Genomic DNA, 22,046 nt, shown 5'->3' with positions numbered 1-22,046 from the left:
CTCCAACAACTCGGGGAAGGAAGAGTTCACCTAGGTGAACCCCTATCAATCACACGCCGAGTTGGTGAAGGAAGAGTTATGCAAAAAACCCTTGCCACTTGGTCCAAATCACCATAGGTCGATGAAGTAAGAGTTCACCCAAGTGAACTCTTGCCACACCTTCAACAACTCGGTGAGAAAAGAGTTCACATAGGTGAATCCCTACCGATCAAATGTCGATTTGGTGAAAGAAGAGTTCTACAAAGAACCTATACCGCTTGGTCCAAATTGCCGTAGCTCGATCGAATGAGCTTTTGTTCAAAACTAAAGGCCTCTACTGCACGGTCTCGGTCAAAGATCGCCAACTTCGGCATATTGACAGATTGACCTCTGTTGCACGGTCTTAGCAAACATTCATCTTCAACATGTTGGCAGACTGACCTCTACCGCACAATCTCAACCAACATCTGTCAATCTAACTTCAACACGTTGGTCGTCCATCCTTTAATGTATGGTTTCAATCAATGACCATTAGTATTTGGCAATTTGAGCTCTACGGCACGACCTCAACCAACGCTCGTCAAGCCTACTTCCCCATGTTGGCAGATCAACTACCATACGGTCTCGGCCAACGTTCATCACCTTCAGCACATTGGGAAACCGACCTCTATCACATAATCTTAGCCAATGTCCATTATTCTCTTTTGGCTTCAAACGCGTTGACCGATAGCCTGTTATCCCCATATACAACGCCAAACCTGAATAGGCAGAGAAAGTTTTGAAACATGTTTACAATGTTTCTAGGAGCAAAACCAAAGGAAAGGAACTGAAATTTGTGCAATGTATGATATAATTAATTAATTTATGCTTTATTATTATGCAATTTAGTTAATTATTACCAAATAATAATTATATACTAATTTAAATATATAAAATAATTATTAATTCAATTTTTTCCAAAAAGAAATAAAAAAACTATTAAACAAAAATCAATTTGTATTAGAAGGAAAAAATAAAATAACAAATATAATAATGGATAGGTATATATATTAATTCAAACAATAATTAGTTAAAAGTAAACTAAACAAAAAATATTCTAATGTTGATTACACTCTACGGACCAATGGTTTGATAGTCTCAAAACAGAGGAGTGTGATTAGGGATGACAAATAAATTCGTCCTTGTGAGTATTGTCCAAACTCATCCTCATTTTGATAGGTGATATCTGCATTGATTGTGTATGGATATTGATATGTACATATCTCCTTGTCCCGTCCCATACCTACCCAAATAGTCATCCTATTCTCATTTCTGTCTCCCTTTAAATTACTAAAATTCTCATAATTTATTAATATATATATATATATATATATATATATATATATATATATATATATATATATATATATATATAATTCTTAGTCTTTAATTTTTTAAGTTTTGCTTTCTTTTAACTACACACATTCTTTTTCTTTTTATTCTAATTATTTGGCTTACTATAAAATCAATTCAGACTCATATTTAATTATTTCTATTCCTTTTTAATATATTTTTTTCATGAGAATGTTTAACTTTCAATTTAAGTGTTGAGTTGCATAAACCTTTCAGTTACTAGGTAATTTAAAAAAATCATCTTCTTTATTCTCTTATTCTTAATTTTTGTTTCATTTGAATAATTCTTTTTGTTTTGCCAAAACAATTTTCATTATGTTGAAAGAGAAAAAAACTTTATTGTGTTGGAAGAAAAAGTACATAAAAAAGGAGAAAAAAAACTTTCATAGAAGAGTGTTGCTTAGTATATACGCATCACACTTAGAAACTAACTAATAAATGAAACTAAAAGCACAAACTAACTGAAATATTTTAACACCCCCTTCCAAGATGAACATGAATATCATGAAGACTCAACTTGGAAATATAATAGTCTTTAAAGTGGTTAGGTGAAGGAGTTTGGTGAACACATCAAGTGGTTGATTGGTAGAAGGAGCATGAAGAAACTAATGAGATCGTCTTGAAATTTTTGTTTGATAATGTGACAATTAATCTCTATATGCTTTTATTCACTTATGACAAGTGAGATTTTTAGCAATTTGAATTGTTGAATTACTATCGCAAAAGATAAAAGTAGGGAGTGAAAATAGAAAAATACAGATCGTGAAACAAGTATTTAAGCCACTGGAGTTCATAAGAAAGAGAGACTAAAGCCATGTATTCAATCTCAAAAGGAAGATCTAGAGATCGTATTTGTTTCTTCTATTTTCAAGTGACTACAGATTTTCCAAAGAAAACACAATAACTTGTAGATGGATTTACTGGTAGTATCACAAGTTGTCCAATCATAATTTGAAAAAACTTTATATTTCAAAGGGAATATTTGAAGGATACAAAAGATCAGTCCCTAGATAATTCTTCAAATATTTCACAATCCTTATGACTTGCTGGATATGAGATTCTCTTAAACCAGAAATGAATTAACTGAGGTATTGGACAATAAAACTAATGTCGAGCCTGATCTTAATTAAGTTGAATAGTGTACCAATAAGTCTTTGAAAATGACAAAGTAATGTCTTGATCAACATGAAATTTGACACAGATTTGAAAGAATAATTATGGAATGTTGAAATTTGAATTGAAAAATAGTTGGTTAAATTGATTCACAAGGTGATTAAATAGATTATAAAATTGATTGAATGGTTATGACAATGTACAAACATTTAGACTTTAAAAGCAATCTTTAAAATCAATGTTTATTAAAATCAATGTTATTAAGTCTTATTCCTAAATTATGAATCTCTCATGATTATATACACAAGCGTGTTACCGTATTACAATATAAAAGTCAATTTTAATTTAATTATCTTTTCATAATATTTTATAAATTATAAATTTATTCGTTTTAGAGTATATATATTTGATGTTCTTTTCAAACAAAATAATTGAAATCACTTGTAAAATTGGTTTTAAACCTTTATCTCAAGTTTTTGCATTGTTACATGAAACAAGCACACAAGGAAATTTGTTTTTTAAAAAAAGTCACAGAGTTGGTCTTATTAAATGTTATACTTCAATAATTTTAGAGGTTAAGAAAATAAGAAACCTACTTAAAAACAGAAAACTACATTATAATTAGTTATTAATTAGCCATAATACTTTGTTATACAAATAAACATAAACGTTAGACACAACTGAATTCACTGTCAGAAAACTTATGCATTTGAAAAGCATCCAACAAGCAAACACAAATTCGTGCCGTTGTCATTCCTGGGAAGGTAATCGATCCACCGCCACTCCTCTTTTTCGACGGCACAACGGTCCCAAAGAGCGAGCTTCCGATTCCTCTCAGCGGAGAAGCAATCCCTACTGCTGCCTCCGACGAGCGCGGAACATCTCCAGCGGCATGCGGCATGCGCACCGCATCATCCCGCCACTGTGAGTCCTATTCTTTTTTCAACCGGTTCCTTATTTTCTTTTTCTTCTTTTCCACTTCCACTATCAAATCGTGCGAGTTTGCGATTCTACTTTCGAGTTTCACTGCATTGGATAGGATAGTCATAGAAGATACATATAGTAATTCTAAGTTGGACAATTAGTTTTGGGTGGGAGAACCTAGGGACATATTGAATAGAATTAGTATTTGTTGTCACTTGCAGAATTGGCAATAGGTAATAGTGAATGAACATTCATAGCCAGAATTTGAGATTCTACATCTAGCGTAGAGATCTACTTTTCTAGCTTTGATATTTATGTAAAAAGGTTTGTGGGATGTAACTGGCTTCTGTGAAGAACTGAAAATTTATCAAACAAAGGATGAATATCAAAAAGGTTATGATGCCACCTACAGGTAATAAAGATAAAGATGGGGGTTTCTAGATTGCCAAGAGGCCTAACAGTCAGTAACACGCTCTGTAACTACCAAGAAACACAGTGATGAGATGAAAGCCCAGGACTTGGGGTGTGGCGGGGATTTTAAACCATTGATTTTCTACTGCAAGTCAATGCTTTCCTCCTATTTTTATTTTGATATATCAAAACACCAGACTTCGTCCGAAGAATTTATTTTTCACAGATTTTTTCTTTTTTAAATGAATTTATATTATTGAAGCTGTCCTGTCAGGAAGCTTAAGTGAAATAAATGGAAATTAATAAAGTGCTAGGGTACTAACTTTTCATTTCCCAGTTACCAGAAATCAAAAGCCGACATACATGGCACCATATACACAAATCATGCTGGTTTAGGAGGGCATTGCTTTTTATGTATAGAGCGGACATATATTTAAGTTAGTTTAGAGTTTTTCATCATAGACTATTTGATTTTTCTTTTTCTGGCAGTTGAATTTGATTGTTACTGAGTATAAGTCAAAGGAGAAGTTAATGACTTGATACATCAGTGAACCAACTTCGGCTGTTTGCTAACATTAGTAGACAACTCCTTCCACATTTTTCTTCAAAAACCCAATCTTGCATATTGGAGATGAAGACACCTCTATAAAAATCCTAGAAAGGTGTAGTGTTATTAGGATATGTGAATTAAGCATCTTTCTTTGTAATAAAAGAATTTTCAGAAAGTACTCGATTGGTGGGAAGTTTTTTTTTTTTTTTTTTCTGAATCCCAGAGAAAGTCAAGTGGAGGTTGAAAAATTGGGGTTACAATAAATGTAGGTATTTAGTAGAAGATAATTATCCAAAGTTCATATGATTTAAGGATGACGACCGTAAGACCCTAGAAAGTAAGACCCTAGAAAATTAGTTATTAGAACATCTTTGAGATAAGGTTTAATTTTAGTACCATGTGGTTAATTAATTAGAATTTATGATGGAGAGGTAAAAGTCTTTTGTGCAAGTAATATATGAGGAGTATATATAAATGGTTTGCATTAAAATGATATATGCAAAATAGGAATAAGTTAAAAGGATATTAAATGGTTATATAATTAGTGAATTAGGCTTAATCTAGTGGTTATGTGTTGGATGTGCTGATGAGTGAAGCGTGAGGATGTGAGTAATGGAGAAAGGGGAATCCAAAGTGGGTTTTAGGGTTCGAGTTGAGCGAGAGAAAGATGTTGCGAGGAGAGGAGCACGAGATTTTTTTTAAGCTCAGTAGAAGTTGTGCAGTGAGGAAGGTTAATTTTCCAGGTATGGAGAGCTAACCCTGTTTTGTGATTGTATGATTCTTGAAATGCAGTGTGTTGATTACATTCGTTAAATTTTGGACTTTGTTTATTGATGTAGTGAAATGTTCAAGGATAACATGTTTAATTCTGTTTAAGCTAATCTGTTTTAAATGTTATGATATCTGGAAAATATATGACAATATTATTGGATTATGAATTGCGCATATCATTTGAATGTAGAAACTTGTTCAATTGACAAAAATGTGGTACTCTGTAATTTAAGTTAATTCCCATAAAATTCGGTGATTATGAAACTTGTATGTGGTTTGTGTTGGGTTCTGGGATTGTTAATATATGCTCTAATAAACCAAACTGTGAAAAAGGACATCCTTCAACGTCTGAATCAATTGGTGGCTAATTACGGGGTGCTAATATATGTAGTTGTGGGTGATTATAAATTGGATTTAAGTCTGAACAAATTTGCAGGAATATGATAGATTATGTTCCTTTCTTTACATGTATAGTTAATAGAAGCTGACTATGAAGGGTCTGGTTATGTGTGTTTTGTCTGATTATGAATGTTGCGTGTACTGTAATATGATATAAAATGTTAAACCTTAGGTCTGTAGTGAACTAGCTCATTTGTAATATATGTCTAAGGGGGACTTGGACATTGTTGGGATAAAAAATGGGCTGTTGGGTTTTATAGTATATGTTATGCATCAACTATTGTGATTGTGTAAATGTGGTTACGACACATGAGGCTAGCTGCTGAAAATAGTTAGGGGTTAAGTTTCAGGAGATAAGGGAAAATGGGTATATAATTGCATAATATATTCTGTCTAGAATTAAGAAATTACTATTTCTGATTTTGCTGCAACGTGAATTTCCTTGCTTATATCTGTGAAAATGGTATAAAATTATATGTGACTATGTTTCTGAATCTGTTTGTGAATATTTAGAATTCGGGTATGATGTTATGGGGGCATGGATGATATGGTATGGGTTAAAAGTGATTGAACTTAGTAAAGCAGCATATATCTTATGGTCTTTACTTTAAATATAGAATGTGCTAGGATGTTTAAATGATTTGCTAGATAGATGATGAGTACTGATGTCTATGCATGTCAAAGAGTTTGGTAGAATATATAAATAATGCTTTCACGCATTTGAGTTTACATATAATTGCTAAGGATTAATTTCTGGACTGTTTAAACTTGTTTGACTTTGGTTTAAATCATACTAAACTATGATAAATGGTTGAATCTATGAGTAATAATTAGAAATTGGTTTCAAGTCCCGGAGCTCTATATTGTCTACCTTAGGCTGAGTTTTCCCAAAAAGCTGCAGAAGATTTCACCTAAGCTTTCTTAAATGCCTAAATTCATTTTGCATTAGATTTAAAAAGAACTTGAAGTAGTCTTATCTTCCTAATGATTAGAATAAAGTGCTGTATAACATAAAATAAAACATGAGTAGTTTATGTATGATATATGTGGTTAAAGTACTGTAGAGGCATGCTTAAACTTGTGCATAATATGACACTACTTAGTACCATGTACTGAATCTAGTACAGTCATTTTAGAATTATGAATTGTTTTTCTATGGGATGGAATGATACGGTAATGATATTGTGTTCTGTTATGACGTTGATTGGATAATGATTTTACATGCATTGGTGTTACACACTGGATTAAACTATGAGTGGTGAAGGAATAGAGTTTGTGTGGTGTTTATACATTCGTGTTGCTGTGAATATTACGTCCTGATGTTGGTTTAATGGGATATAGTCAAACTGAATTACTAATGCTGGATAGTTAGGTGGAATGGATATTTTAAGATTTTATATTATTGAAGCATAAAATAAATGTGTATTGGACTTGGGTGATTACGTGCGATGATATATATGGTAGTTATGGACATTATAGTTTTTGTTTAACTAACTCTAGAATTATTGATATCTTATAATTCTAGAGCGTTGTAGGTTATATCGGAAGTAATGGGTGCAGTGAAATGTTATGTTTAGTAATTTTCTTGGGGAATAATTAATTGGGGGCATAAGTAAGATATTTGAAATGAGTGAACATATGAATGGATACATGTTTGATTGACTAGTTTAGGTTTTTCTATACTTGTTAAACATGGGGACAATCTTAATTGCACTTGGTTTGATAAGAGTTAACAGATTTAAGGTTTTAATAGACGCATTTAGGTTCTGGAAATTTATGTTTTAGATTTAAGGTAAATAGGTTAATGGTTGCATTGAAATTGGTGATATAATGTAAATAGAGTCAGACATGTAAATTCATGAATATTATATGCTTTTAGTCATTGTTTTAAATGTAGATTTAATAAAATTAAGAAATTAAACTATATGATTGACGAGAGAGGGATTTGACGATGGTAGCTTTATTAAAGTTTATCTATTTATGTAAAGGATTGTATTAATTTTTTTTTTTACGTTATGGTTGGATTTGGATAATTCCTATTTTCAATTCATAAACATTTTTTAATTTTGTTGTGATTTTAAACGAATATATTTATTGAACTATAAAATTGATAAATTTCACTTGTTGAGGAATGTGAAAGAATTTTAATACGGATTTCTAATAGATTAAAATAGAATGATTCTATTTATGATTGTGAAAATTTTAAATTCTACACATTTTCGGGACTCTCAGAATTGGGATGTTACACCGACACTACTTCTTGGTTATATTGAGTAGCAATAGGTAGGAAGCTTAAAAATCTTTTGAAGGAGTTGGAGTCCGATTGTTTGATCCACATCTTCTACTGGTAAATAATGGCCTGTTTGCTTTTACATTTCCATTCAATTACTTATGTATGGATAGTTTGTTTACTTGTCTTGGTGGAACTTTGGGCGGGTGGTACCACTTTTTAAATGTTTTTATAACTTCATTTTATGATTTTGTTAAGGATAAGGAAGCTAAAATCATCAACTGAAAGTTTTACACTTCTATGGTGAATATGGTTTGAGATTTCCTAGGAAACCTATTTGCCCTTTTGATCTATTTGTTGGACTGGATGATTTTATTTGTGCCTATTGGTGGTGTTTTATTTGTACCTCTATAAAAATTTATGAGCATATCGAATTGGTGGTATGCTCATGAATTTTTATGGAGGCATCTTCATCTCCAATATGGTATTTGTTGTTATGTAAGTTTCTAAATTAGATTTTCTGGATGGAGGATTTGTTATCCTTCCTACCAATTCTTTGTTTTTCTTCTCTCTAATAATAGTCCTTATTTTCTGAAAGAATAAACACTTGTCATGGATTGTATATTTGTTTCCATGTCTACTTCAATTGTTTTACCTTCTATAAATGCTACAAAATCTAATAATCAGTCTGTACCTGTTACTAATAGATATGTCCATGGAAAAGTTGACTAAAGATTCCTAAAAGTTTTGTGCAAATACTCTTTGTTCATCTTTCAATCATACTGGCAGTCAACGGTACTCCCATAAGTTTTCTCGGTGACCGTGCTTACTTTCATGCAGGAAGTTCTTAAGGTCACAATTTCCATTAGCAGTCTCCATGTTGGGTTGAAAACCGAGCAAGTTCTATTTGAGTAGTCAAAAACAGCATTGTTTGGTTTCTGCATTAAATACAACGTCTATATTCCTCTTTCCATTTTGCACTCCCAACTTCAGGCATGGGAAAAGAGAAACTAAGCTTCAAAGAACTTCATCATTCTCATAGCCCCAAAACAACTCTCTGGTGGTTCTTTCTTGTAGCTACCTGCATTAAAGTTCTACTTTTCCCATCCTACCGTAGTACAGATTTTGAGGTGCATCGCAACTGGCTGGCTTTGACCCACTCTCTCCCTCTTTCCCAGTGGTACTTTGATGAGACAAGTCCATGGACCCTTGATTACCCACCATTCTTTGCCTATTTTGAACGCTTTCTATCTATTTTTGCTCACCTCATTGATCCCCAAATTGTGCACCTTCAAGAGGGCCTGAATTATAGCTCAAACAAGGTGGTTTATTTCCAAAGAGTTACTGCAATACTTTCTGATTTGTCTCTTCTTTACGGGGTTTACAGACTTACTCGAAATTTGGATTTAAAAAAGCAGAAGTTGGTCTGGTTATTGATTATTTGGTCACCAGTGCTTTTTATAGTGGACCATGTGCATTTTCAGTACAATGGATTTCTCATTGGGATTTTGTTGATATCACTTTCATATTTGGAGGAAGGAAGGGATTTGTTAGGTGGGTGTATCTTTGCTGTTCTCTTGTGCTTTAAACATTTATTTGCAGTGGCAGCACCAGTCTATTTTATTTATTTGTTGAGACACTATGTTTGGGGTGGAATGATAAGAGGCTTCAGTCGACTTTTGATTATGGGAGGAGTGGTTACAGCAGTGTTTGCATCTGCTTTTGGACCATTTTTCTACCTTGGGCAGGTAAATATAACGTTTATATATTGAAATTATATATTGTCATTATGTTCACCATATGTCATGCTGTTTTCCCCTTGCTTCTGATAAATCAATGTGTTTAACTAATTTGAAATTGATTACTATTTGTTCAACTAGTTTAAGAATTTTGTATTTGTTAATTTTTCAGAAATATGGAATGGTAAATTGATATTTTTTTTTGCTTTCAACTTATTAAATGGAGCAAAAATTGGATGCTTGGTATAGCCATGAAAATTATATTTAAAGGATAGCATTTTGTTTATATATATATATATATATATATATTTAGGTTTTGGTGTGATGCATACCTTCTAACTCAGACGTACTGAGTTTTGATCAGGTTGTATAAAGAGCATTTTTTTTTCATTATTATAATCTTTTCATGCTACCAATTATGCGACTACTACATAAATAGAATAATCCAATTACGAATGACCAACTTTGCATGTCCAAGTAAGTGGGAACAAGTTTAGTAGCCTTCTGTTAAGTTCTTGTATTACTTAATTTTCCTGTGTAAAAGTGAGGATATTTCATTTGCACCCTTTGCATTTTGATGTACTTATCGTTTGTTCAAATTATAAATTGTAGATAGAACAAGTCATTCGACGATTGTTTCCATTTGGCAGGGGGCTTTGCCATGCATACTGGGCCCCAAATTTTTGGGTATTCTATATTATGTCAGATAAAGGGCTTGCTTTCATATTAAGAAAACTTGGGTTCAATATCCAGATGCCAGCAGCTTCATTCACTGCTGGTCTAGTAGGGGATTCCTCACCATTTTCTGTACTACCTCAGGTAAGACTTGTGAGTTTTTAATTCTTTGAATAAGCTTGTTTGCTATTAAATAAAAAGAAAACAACAACAAAGAACATATAGGGATTTTATGACCTTGGTTAAGCTGATCACATGCTTATATGGCTATACCTAAACAAATTATTGAAATGCCTTATTACTGTATGCATTTCATTAGTACAAAGAGAGGGAGGATAATGTCTTATCATTTCTTGAAACCTGTAATCATGCAATGTGGCCTAACCACTGATAGATTAGAAATTCACTTTGAACCTTTGTTGGACGTCTCGCATCAACTATAGATATAACCATATTATAATGAGTGAGTGTAAACTTCATTTTATAAACCAGTTTTGTAGGGTTGATTAGATCTAAATCCAGTTTTTAAGATGGTTAGAGATGAAGTGTGTTGGGATATCATGTCACCCGATTCATGATTATTTATTCCCATGCTTGATATGTTCAGGGTTAAGTTAGGTCTAAATTCACTTTCTAAAAATCTTGTTGAAAATACATTATAGATTCACTGCTTGGTCCTTATCCATTATCTAAGAATAAAAATATAGAATCTGAATAGATTGTTCATATGGAAAATTGGTAACCACAAGTTGATAACGTAAAATCAGCACCTGTTTGGCATCGGGAATGATATTTGTGAAAAGTTATAATTGACGAGATAATGCATAATATTAGCTTTACATTTGACTCCTTCTAGTGTAGCTAATTCAATTTCGCAGGCTCTGTTGTTCAATTGAATCTGCAACTTAGCCTGGTAATTGGTCATTTGAAATTTACGACTATGATATAACTTTATACTGCTTTACTTTTAATTATTCAAAAAGTTCGTCAAAGCATTCATTTTTTTCTATTTATTATAATGCAGATCAAACCATATGTGACCTTTATAATGGTTCTTCTTGCCTTATCTCCTTGCCTTTTCAAGGCTTGGAAGAATCCACAGCCACAGATGATTAGTAGATGGATAGCCTATGCTTATACCTGTGGTTTTCTTTTCGGATGGCATGTGCATGAGAAGGCATCTCTCCATTTTGTAATTCCACTTGCCATTGTTGCACCTCAAACTCCGGAGGATGCAAGGCATTACTTTTTGCTGTCAATAGGTATGCTTTTAATGCTCATTTGTTTGTTCACCTGCATCCAATGCTTTTATTTTTTTTTCTTTTATTTTTTCAGATGATAGGAGAAATTGGAAATGAAATATAAGTACAATGAAATAAAATTTATGAAAAGTTTGTGCATGGTGTGTATCACATGTACGATTTATATAACTAGTGGAAAGAAAGCACAAGTGATGCTTGTGTTCCATTGAAGACAATACTTCACTAATTTTTTTCACAATAGTTGGGCAATTGCTAATAATCTTGCAAATATTGCCGTTTTCTATTCTATTGGCATAGTTTTCTGTCAGTAATGCTCCATCTATTTATCTGTGCCCTAAGCATTTATAGATTTGTCAGATTCTAGATTCAAAAATCTTGTTCCACCTTCCAATTAATCAAAAGAAAAAAGAAAAAGGAAAACATTTTTAGAATCAGAAAATGAAACTGAGAACCTTCAAATTTCAAATAAACAAGAACATAGTCATATTAACTCGTTGCTAGAGAATTGGTTCTATTATGTCCCCTATCGTCAGTGAACCTCGTACAAATTACCATCCAAAACTCTGGTATCTGCCTGCTGAAGACAGCAATGTTTGTATGAAGCAGTGATTTGTTGCAGGTTGTAGACCTGTATAGGGTCTGGATAGGATCGTTTGATTGGGAGAGAATGGGAGTGAGCTCGGAGGGATATGCAAACTTTGATGTGTTTGGATGGGGAAACATGAGGGATGAATGCAAAATGTTATGGTAATCTATATAAAGTAATCAAGCAACTATTCCAACCTTGCACAACATGAACCAAGCAGAATAAAAGATAAAAGCAAATATATATAAACAGTTATACTGTCTCTAGTTCCTTTAACGTGGCAATATATGTTTGCCAAAATCATTGCTTATAATGACTGAATGCTTTTAGATGCCAACAAAATAAACTTGCAAGTTGCATAATTTTTTTCAGTGCTGTTTCCGTATTTTTGCTTTCAAATTTCACACATTACTTGTACGTGCAGTATCTTGCTATTCAAATTTTCCGCTACTATTCGAGGCACAAGAGTGTCCGATCAAAGTTTTGTTGCTGCTTCTACACTCTATTTTGATGTGGTCAGGCTTTTCAGCACAATTTTATGTTGGGGCTGAAACAGCGAGAGCGCCAAGTACTAATTCAAAGAAAAAGGCTGATGAATTTGGATCTGAAGATAGTTGGGGTGAAACTGTGAAGAAGAAAGGTTTTGTTATTGGGTGGAGTGAGAGGATTTATCTGATAGGTCTTGTAGTTGTGGAGATATGGGGCCAAATTTTACACCCTCTAATTTTGGGTGATAAGTTTGCATTTGCACCACTCATGTTGATCTCCGTATACTGTGCTTTTGGGATCATGTACTCTTGGATTTGGCAGTTGATATCCATAGTTAAATATCTTTAAATTTAGGACTGTCTGCACTGGATACTGAATTTTATTAGCCATATTTTAAGAATCAACATTTGGTTTAATTTTTTAATTAAATGAAGTCACTGTTTGATCCGAGTATTAGTTAAAGAATTACTATTTGATCTTGCCTCAGCCGTCTCCATAGGCACACCAACAGTGATCCTATTAGCAAAATGTATATTATACAGTCTTAGAGTGAATTTTATACTGTATTTCTTTTTTTGAAAAAGACAGTCGGACAACGATCGAGGAATAAACGTTGAGATGTCTGAAAAGTGTGTAATTACTTCTTTCCAAATATTGAAAATTAAGTAACAACTCGAAATAGACAAAAAAGAAAGAAAGAATAATAGAAATAATAATAATAATAATAATAATAATAATAATAATAATAATAATATGAATAATAAAATTGCATAAAGGGCATCAAATGTCATACGTACAGTGATTGTCGGTGAGAAATTGTATCTGCTTTGTGTGTTTAAAGTTCCAAAATACTTTACAAATGACCTTACTTTACCATTCTCCTTATAAAGTGTGTGCTGCTTGGTTTTTCTTTTTATAAGTTTTAAGGATTGATGTCAAGTTAAATTTGTCCGAACCAATTTTCAACAACAAATTCAAGACGAAGGAACCATTTCAATGATGAAACTTTAATTGAACCTATGCATACTGATTCATCAGAGGTTGTAAACATCCTCGTAATTTGCAATTCTGTGTTTCTGTTTGGCTTTTGATCGGTAATGTGGCAAAGTAATGTTATATTCTCCCGTAGATTTGGTTTAATATATTTTATAAAGAAAATATTACATGGGAGTATCATTTTCTATTTTAAACAAAAAGATGAGTAAGAAAAAGTTACAGAAACATTTAAAACTATTCATTAGACGAGTCATGCGCATATGGTTATAGTTGGGTTATGCAACGCATGCAAAGTAGTTTAAGTAATTTAAGAGTGCTTAACCAATTGTTAAGGAAACATGTGCACACTTACTCTCATAAATCCTTAGAGACATTAAAAAATTGGTGACGAGAGATGTTAGCCAACACTTTGCATAAAAGTAATTGAGGAGAATGGTGGGTTTGATAATAAAAGCTATTCAATAATCATTTTACTAACAAAGGTATTGATTAAAAGTGGCTTATTATTTCTTTGGCCGAAACTAGAAAAATTCTACAAGAAAAGAAAAAAGTGGTTGAGAAAGTTAAATACCATTATTATGCCAACCAGAAAACATGGCCAGATACATAGACAATGCAGCATAAAACTAAATTTCCTCGTGTCCTTGTGAAAACCGAAATGAATCACCATCCTTTAACGACTGGCCAAAAGGTCCAAGTGCATAAAAGCAGTATTCAAAACACAGCAACTCAAACTGCTTCATCTCATCACATCACACATACCCTTATCCTTAGAACGTTTTTATTTTCTATTTTTTTTTATTTAAGTGTACAAAAGTTCAGATTGACACTAATTGATAAATCTAGGGTGTACCAAGTTGCTGAATTATTGTTAACTTTTTTTACAACTGACCTAACGTTGAAAGGAGTTATGAGCAATTTTTTACTAGAACAAGAATAATGTAATTCAAAGAGAAGAGGAGAATCCAATTATGTTCAGAAGATAAAACCACTTAAGAATTAGGAGTAAAACCAAACAAGCATGGTGGAGGCATTGTCTTATACAATAATACAAGTCAGGTTCAATGCCAGCCTGTTGTACATGTCAAACATAATGTCATGCATAAATTCCAATTTCTATATTTTTGGGATTATTAGAAAAACCTGATAAAATAAGTTAAAGTATTAACTATAACATTTGGACTGTACAGGAAGCTTTTGTCACTAACATTGTATCTTCATTCCTCAGTTTCAGGCCCCACTTTGATCTCCAAAAGCCTCTCAACTGGTTGTCTGCAGATTGGACATCTATTTGTTTGGAACCTCAAAACCTTTGCACATCCGCTACACATACACTACATGGAAACAAATCCAAAACTAATCAACACTTAAAATTCAGAAAAGTAATAATCAGTTAGCTAAGAATGATAACTTATCAGTGACACAGTAACATGTTGGTATGAATTATTGAGAAAATAATCATTTATGAGAGTGATCAATGGTGCAACAGTGAAGGTGCATGTTGGTGACCAATTTGGAAACAACCTCTTTACATATGCAAGGATAAGACTACACACAGTACCCTTCTCCATACCTTTGGACACCAAGGTGCACAAGTTTTTAATTATTCATTTTTATGTACTTGTTTCATGAAGCTGACAAAACTAAGCAATTGTTATTCAAAAATAAGTTGAACTTAAAGACACACCATGTGGCGACACGGAAGGACGGTTGTGTCACGAGGCTCTGACAAACATATAACACACTCTTTTCCTGGGTCATTACCATCCAAGTCACTCTCCACTGAATTACCAATACCATATATCTCCTGCAGTTCATACCTCATTTCATTTACCCATAAAATCTGTTTAACAACCTTCACCTGAAACTCTCCTTTCTCCTTCTCAAACACTGCTTGAGTTATCTGAGAGTTTGTGTTACCATATGATGAAGTTTCATTTGATTTTGATTCATCAGGGTCACCAGAGGATGCATCTGCTTTAATTGCAACAGGATAAATATCGTCGTCCCCCACATTCAATAACTCAGACTCCTCAAATATCGAAAAATCAATACCAGTTCCAGCTGGTTGTTTAAACCTCTGGCCAAGACCTTGCTGGAAATTTACAGTCATGGGTGGAAGATCATTTTCCTTCATTGGGGTTAGGATGCAACCTTCCCCTTCTTTTGCAAAGAAAAGTATCGTGATGCTGTTATGGAGGTAAAAGGAAACAAACCATTTAGATCAAACAAATAAAAGAACTATCCCACAAAATTCATATCCATAGTCTTTAACCAACACACACAATTTTAATCTTAAAGAGCACTAACTATTGAATGCATGATTAAACTGGATGTGCATTAACTCAACCCAAGGTAAGTTGAGGATGAGGGACATCTTTGGTTTTAATGCCTTAGAGGCAAGATCCACCAAAAACACACGTCTCAGTAAACAAAGACATTAATATCAGAAAAAGAAAACAGTATAATATTTGACCATTTTGCATTGTTTCTCCATATGAATAAGCTTCTTAAGCATAACATTTCTTAAAAGTAAAAGATTACCTTTTTAGATGTACAAAACCTTAAGCTGTTTGCTGCTAAGAGTTCAAAAGTCCAAAAACCAGTTATTCTTTTAACATTCTCACTATATTACCACGCTTAGCATCATATAAGTCTTTCAAACACTATTTTAATGACATTTAAAACAGCACTCCTAAAGTGCAAAGGAAACATTGACCATTTCTAATGCCTTGCAGACACTGAGTCAATCACCTTTCATGTATTGGTATTGCTTGCAAAAATGATATATAGAACGGGGAAGCAACAAGAACTTACAATACTGAGTAATTTATTGCCTTCAAAAGTGCCAAAAATTTAATTTTGTTATGCAGCTTTGGAAAATTGAAATTGGACAAGTATGCATTGAACCAACCATTCAGATCCTAGGTAATAGAAAAGTAGGTATAATATCCATATATCTTGCCGTAGAAATATGTCATTTTCGTAAATTGCTTCTAACTTTGACCACGAAGTAGACGGAATTAGCACCAGAGTCCAGTTTCAAATATTCTATTTCCCAAAATATAAGTCTAAATCAGAGTAGATAAAATAGATTAATTCTACTTAAAAAAGACCTTGACTTTCGTACATGAGAGAGTCATGCACACAAGGAGAATGACTAGTGATGATACAGAAAATAACTTAACATTTAATTCTACAAAATTCAATGTCGTTTCACTTTATCTTAACCAATCCCCCACATAAGAAAAAAAAAATGCACCACAACATCCAACAAATTAATTGAAATAACAACCTCAGTGTCCTTTCACTCCACATATAACCAACAGAAAACCTCAAACAGTGAAACTATTATAGAGTTACCACTTTCTTGTCTAATATGCTCCCCTTCCATTCTTAGCAATCAGTTATTGTACATAAAACTACAGTTAAGCTGACACAATTAAAAGCTACTCCAGAAATGGTGACATGAAAGTAATAACAGCTTTTAGCACAAGCGCATCAGGAAACTAAAAATGATCTATAAAGCCGCTGCTTAGGGACAAATAATATCAGCTTTCAAACTAACTGATGTGTACTGAGCTAACTACTTCATTTACCATTAATGTGTACAGAGAAACTTCACTTTGGATTGCTAAAAGGTAACAACACCCTACATAAAATAGAATACGCCATTTCTTCACCCCTCTAAAAAAGGAATAGGATAAAAAAGGAACTCTAGAAAATCTAAGTAGGCATTCCTAAATAATGCAAACTTGGTGACAAATATCTAGTGTGTGACCAGATCAACATCCAGAACATATCAGACGGGGGAAAAATCATGTTGATTATCAAATGATAAATGAACATAATCTGACAAGCAGGATATCTTTAGCAGCAATTAACTTTTCTTTCAATCAGGCTCCCCAGATTTTTAAGGAAATTGACCATATCACAGATGCTTATCAGTTAATCAAAAAACAGACACAGCGCAATAATCGTAGCTATTCTGCCACTGGTCAAGCCAATGAGCCATCTAAACTCCAAACTATCAACTAATTTCGCATATAAATCTGCTTATAACTATACTTCTCATCTGCACAATATTATTTATCCGCAGCTTTGCACTCCCTTAAGTCATGCACCCCTGTGACACCGTTATAAGCTAGTTAGAGTAGCATGTTTTGCCCCTTTACTTATCAGAACACAGCAACAAGCTTATTAACACCCCATCAGAAAAAAAAAAAAAGAAAAAAGAAGCGACCAGAGGATCACAACAACCACCACCTTAAAACCTTGCATCTGACATATAATCACCATTCACATGACACCACACGCCAATTAAATAACCAAACACAATCACCTCATTACAACACAAGCATTAAATAAAAGGAAAAACGGCGTTACCTTCCCGAAACAGTGGCATCAAACGTAAACGTCACGAGGAAACGGTCAGGATTCTCTTCATCAGGCTCAATCCTAAGAGTCTCCTTCTTGATGTTTACATCGTTTTTTATAGTAACAGCCTTCTGGTGCTCCACATACGGCGTCGGCGTCGGAGCCGGCGCAGCCGGGTACCTCCCCCACATCGGGTCCACCGACGGGCGGTGGTGGTGGTCGTAAGGAGCCGGCAACGGCGCCGGCATGGTGGTCGGCGGCGGGTAGTACCCGGGGTAGTTGTGATATGGCGTGGCGGCGGGGGGGTACGCGAATCCGTTCGCCGTGACTTCCGGCGGAGGAATCACCGGCGGATGAGGCGGCGGCGGGTGAATCCGCCTCCCGCTGCCGCCACCGCCGTGTCTCCGACGGCTATTGGAGCCGCTGCTTCCTATGTTACCCATGAAATAAAGAAAGTTACCAAATTAACCCAGAAAAAGATTTCTTGAAAATTTTGTATTATATTTTGTGGGGCGCTGATATTTTTGTGAGAAGGCGAGAAAAATCGAAACTTGGAGGGTTTGGAGAGAAGAAAAGTGGGGTTGTTATTTTAGTTGCGGTGGTTCAAAGAGTACTGGGAGACAGTGACAGAGAAAACCGGTGATGAATGGGTAGTGATTAGAGAATGCAATGAAAAGAAATAGAAAAAAAATATAATAATAATAATAGAGAATAGAAGAAAATGGAAAGAAAGAGAGTGTAATGGGATTGCGTAAAGCTCCACTGATCAAGAGGAACACCATTGATGACGGGATGGGATGTGAAGGATTTGTTGCTAAAGTGACCCACTTTTTTTTTCCTCCTTTTGTTTGGTTTGTCATTTTTCAAATATAATAATATATAATGGAAGGCTATGGTTTGTGAGTTTTCAGAATTTTCTTTATAGATTTGGCAATTGATTATTTCGCGCTTTAACAGAAATCATGTTCACAATTCCAGAATCTCATTGCCATCTTAAGCACGCCATTAGTTTACGACCTAACACATCATCATAGTAGACATGAAAATTTTCAAATAATCTTTTCTACAATATATTTATGTATATATATATATATTTACTGTTACAGTTTGGATAAATACAAAATATTAATTTACAAGTATATTATGCGTAGATTTGGTGAGGGATGGTTGAAGATACGAAATGGGTTCACGAGAAAGTGGAAAAGAAGTTTGAATGGTGTGGAATGATTTGCTATAGCAGCATGTCCAATCAGCTGACCTAACGCGCTGAGTTTTGGACATAACATAATGTAATTACGTAAGAAATAATTAACAACAGAACAGAGAATACATGTGTTTGCTACCTATTTTTGTGTTTTTTTTTTTAATTTATCTGTTTTTTTTAGACAAAGTGCCTCAGAGAATAACTCTGTCATTATTTGAGATTTTCGTCCTTCCAAACAACTCTTCTTTCAACTTTCAAATACCATCATACATTGGTGCATGTAAAAATGTAATATTGGACGCTAGCACTTGACTACAGGAGAATCTTTACAAAACATTTTCAGATTTTATACATCTTTTTCAGAAATATACAAAATTTTGAGAATATTAATATATAAAATATATTAATATTAAAAGTATTTTTATTTATATATTAATTTTTATATATAAAAGAAATTTGGAAAACTGGGTCATCCTCACACGTAAAGAAGCTTGCCAATGAATGTGGACCCGTGTTATTTATATTAGTTATAATCTTTTTCTATAATAAAAATAGTGCAAAACCGTTTCAAGTGAGACTGAGAATTAAGTCTAAATATAAAATTTAGATGGAATAAAAATGAGAAAGTTAAATAATATTGTGATAAATTTATTCTCTTAAAATTTTAAATTAGAAATGATATTAATCTTATATATAAATTAGATTCATGTTTTATTAATATATTTTTTAATAAATCACACTTGGAATTTTGTTAATTGGTTAGTTGAACTTAGTTTTCAATGAATAAAAAAATATTTTGTTAGGAAACCCTATTACTAGTAAAAGTATAAGATCAAATTTTAAATAATTTCTTTTCATATAAATTTCTTTTGACATGAAATGAAAACACATCTTAGAAAAGTTTATTAATTCTATTTTATTATTAGTTATGGAATTGTTATAAGACTATTTACAAATGTGAAATGTATATCTGAAGACATGTGTTGGAAATTTTATACCAAAATTCTTATATTACAAATCAATAATGAATTAGATCTGAATTTAATTTTAATATAATATCATAATCTATTCTGATAAAATTTATTGAATTAGATATCACGTAACTAAGAAATCAGTTGGAAATATTTAATATGATGTATTGTCTCATTTGTCGTTGAAGTTGAAGTTGTTCTTGTAAAATATTATAAATATATTGATGATAATTTCGAATATAAGACCAAAGTTGTTTATTTTATTGACATGATGTAGATAGCTCTATTCACTTTTTGTTTCCCCAAAACTGGTACATCCTGCACACACGTCTCTACCGTAGAAAAAAAAAATGATTATAATTAAGGTGGTGGCGTAGCATAAGAATCAAAGTTTGATAGAATGATTTCATAAATTAATAGAATTTTATACAAATCTTAATGGTAAATTATTCTGATTTATAATTTAATTAAAGATCTATAAAAATGTGTAGTTATTTTAATTTTACCATTGGAATTATATTTTAAAGTGGTTTGAGTTATTGGCAAAAGATTGTGTAAATCAGATTGTGGTGTTCTTTATTATGAAAATGTGGGAATGGCATACACGTGTCTTCCACTAAAAAGAACAACAGCCAGAAGATATATTATAAGAAACAAGCAGTTGTACATTTCTTCAATATTGCTTTTTTTCTTTTATGGAATCTCCATCCAAAAAGTAGCATATTTTTACTTGTATAATATTTTTTTAAAAGAAAATCTCTGTATGGACTCATTGTAAGATTATTTTTTTAAATGAACCTGTTTATATTAGTAACCGAATTTTCAATTGATTTTGGACCCATTTATCATAGTAATATAATTTCAATTAATTTTTTTCCTCTTAGTGTTGGAAACATTATTGATATTTGACTCACTGAATTTTAACGTTTATGGGAAAAGGTGAGAAAAATGAATAAAAAATAAAATAAAATTCATATTTGACAATAATAATTTTAAATACATAAAAATTTAAAATAATTAATTAAAAAGTTTGAGATTAAATTTTAATTATTTGAAAAAATTAAAAAAAAATTTACATATAAATAAATTTTACTTTTGTCATACAACTTGAAATTAATTAGGATGATAAAACGAATTTGGTTCAATGTAAGTATTATTTTGTAATTCTTAAAGTATTTCATCATCCGTAAAGTTTTTATTTGGACAAAATTTTAAATATTACAGTATATTTAAGTGAAGAAGTCGAGTACTTTTTTAATTATTGATTATTTGTTCAATATCAACATCATTTTGTATTTGTATTGAATTATGTACAAGTTTTTTATTAACCACTTTAATTCAACGTCGATAATTGATTTCCATAACTTGTTTTTGGTCATTATATCATAGTAATTCGGATATATTGTCAAATAGTTTATTGAAATGCCAAAAGATGTTTTTTTTTTCTTTTATGGTTGCAACATTTGAAAAGCGTTTATGATTGTATGTTTTTCAAATTTGAAGTTGTGTATGAAGTTATTCATGAAATGCAATATTTTAATAATACTTTAGAGTATGTTTGTCAAATATAAAATTTGTTTATTTGCGTTATTTAAATAAAAATAAAAATAAAAAATAATAATAATAATATATGAATAAAAGAATATTAATCAAATCAAACAATTTTTATAATAAACAATAACAATACATCATAACATTTCAAATGAAGAAAAGACCGGAAAGAGTTTAGGTTGAAACGTAGTTCTTTGTATAAAACACTTTTAAAAAAATAATATATGTTCTTCTCTCAAAATACAATATGTCAGTCACTCAGATGTCAAATTAATAACATATCAAATCAATCAAGTGTATCAAAAGATTTCTAAACATCATGAATACCAATGTTTTAAAATATAATATAAAATAGTAGCACTAAAAAAAACAAATGTTAATTTAGTATAGGTTATTTTGGAAAAGTTATAAATAACTTCTCACAAAT

The 22,046-nt window shown here is 32.2% G+C and overlaps 2 protein-coding genes across 2 annotated transcripts; one reads left to right on the top strand and one right to left on the bottom strand.

Moving 5' to 3' along the window:
• The first annotated feature begins 3,160 nt into the window (after positions 1 to 3,160).
• LOC124822902 (dolichyl pyrophosphate Glc1Man9GlcNAc2 alpha-1,3-glucosyltransferase-like) lies at positions 3,161 to 12,976 on the top strand. The gene is made up of 5 exons (XM_047294998.2): positions 3,161 to 3,408; positions 8,610 to 9,517; positions 10,121 to 10,327; positions 11,208 to 11,445; positions 12,456 to 12,976. The coding sequence occupies exons 2-5, from the start codon at positions 8,765 to 8,767 to the stop codon at positions 12,866 to 12,868; spliced, it is 1,611 nt and encodes a 536-aa protein (XP_047150954.2). The 5' UTR covers positions 3,161 to 3,408; positions 8,610 to 8,764; the 3' UTR covers positions 12,869 to 12,976.
• Positions 12,977 to 14,485: 1,509 nt separating this feature from the next.
• LOC124822901 (putative E3 ubiquitin-protein ligase LUL2) lies at positions 14,486 to 18,739 on the bottom strand. The gene is made up of 3 exons (XM_047294997.2): positions 17,903 to 18,739; positions 15,204 to 15,705; positions 14,486 to 14,850 (listed from the first exon to the last, which is right to left on the bottom strand). The coding sequence occupies exons 1-3, from the start codon at positions 18,334 to 18,336 to the stop codon at positions 14,734 to 14,736; spliced, it is 1,053 nt and encodes a 350-aa protein (XP_047150953.1). The 5' UTR covers positions 18,337 to 18,739; the 3' UTR covers positions 14,486 to 14,733.
• Between the last annotated feature and the right edge of the window lie 3,307 nt (positions 18,740 to 22,046).

Source organism: Vigna umbellata, chromosome 8 (genome assembly GCF_029865625.1).
Source record: "Vigna umbellata cultivar VRB3 chromosome 8, Vumbellata_1.0, whole genome shotgun sequence".
NCBI lineage: Eukaryota > Viridiplantae > Streptophyta > Magnoliopsida > Fabales > Fabaceae > Vigna > Vigna umbellata.
The sequence above is the reverse complement of the archived record's forward strand: the minus strand, read 5'-3'. Positions and strand labels throughout refer to the sequence as shown.

Coding starts and splice junctions, on each gene's coding strand:
- LOC124822902 (XM_047294998.2), top strand. CDS start 8,765: ATGGGAAAAGAGAAACTAAGCTTCAAAGAACTTCATCATTCTCATAGC. Junction 9,518..10,120: donor CATTTTTCTACCTTGGGCAG/GTAAATATAACG, acceptor TATAAATTGTAG/ATAGAACAAGTCATTCGACG. Junction 10,328..11,207: donor CATTTTCTGTACTACCTCAG/GTAAGACTTGTG, acceptor ATTATAATGCAG/ATCAAACCATATGTGACCTT.
- LOC124822901 (XM_047294997.2), bottom strand. CDS start 18,336: ATGGGTAACATAGGAAGCAGCGGCTCCAATAGCCGTCGGAGACACGGC. Junction 15,706..17,902: donor GATGCCACTGTTTCGGGAAG/GTAACGCCGTTT, acceptor CCTCCATAACAG/CATCACGATACTTTTCTTTG. Junction 14,851..15,203: donor TCCTTCCGTGTCGCCACATG/GTGTGTCTTTAA, acceptor GTTTCCATGTAG/TGTATGTGTAGCGGATGTGC.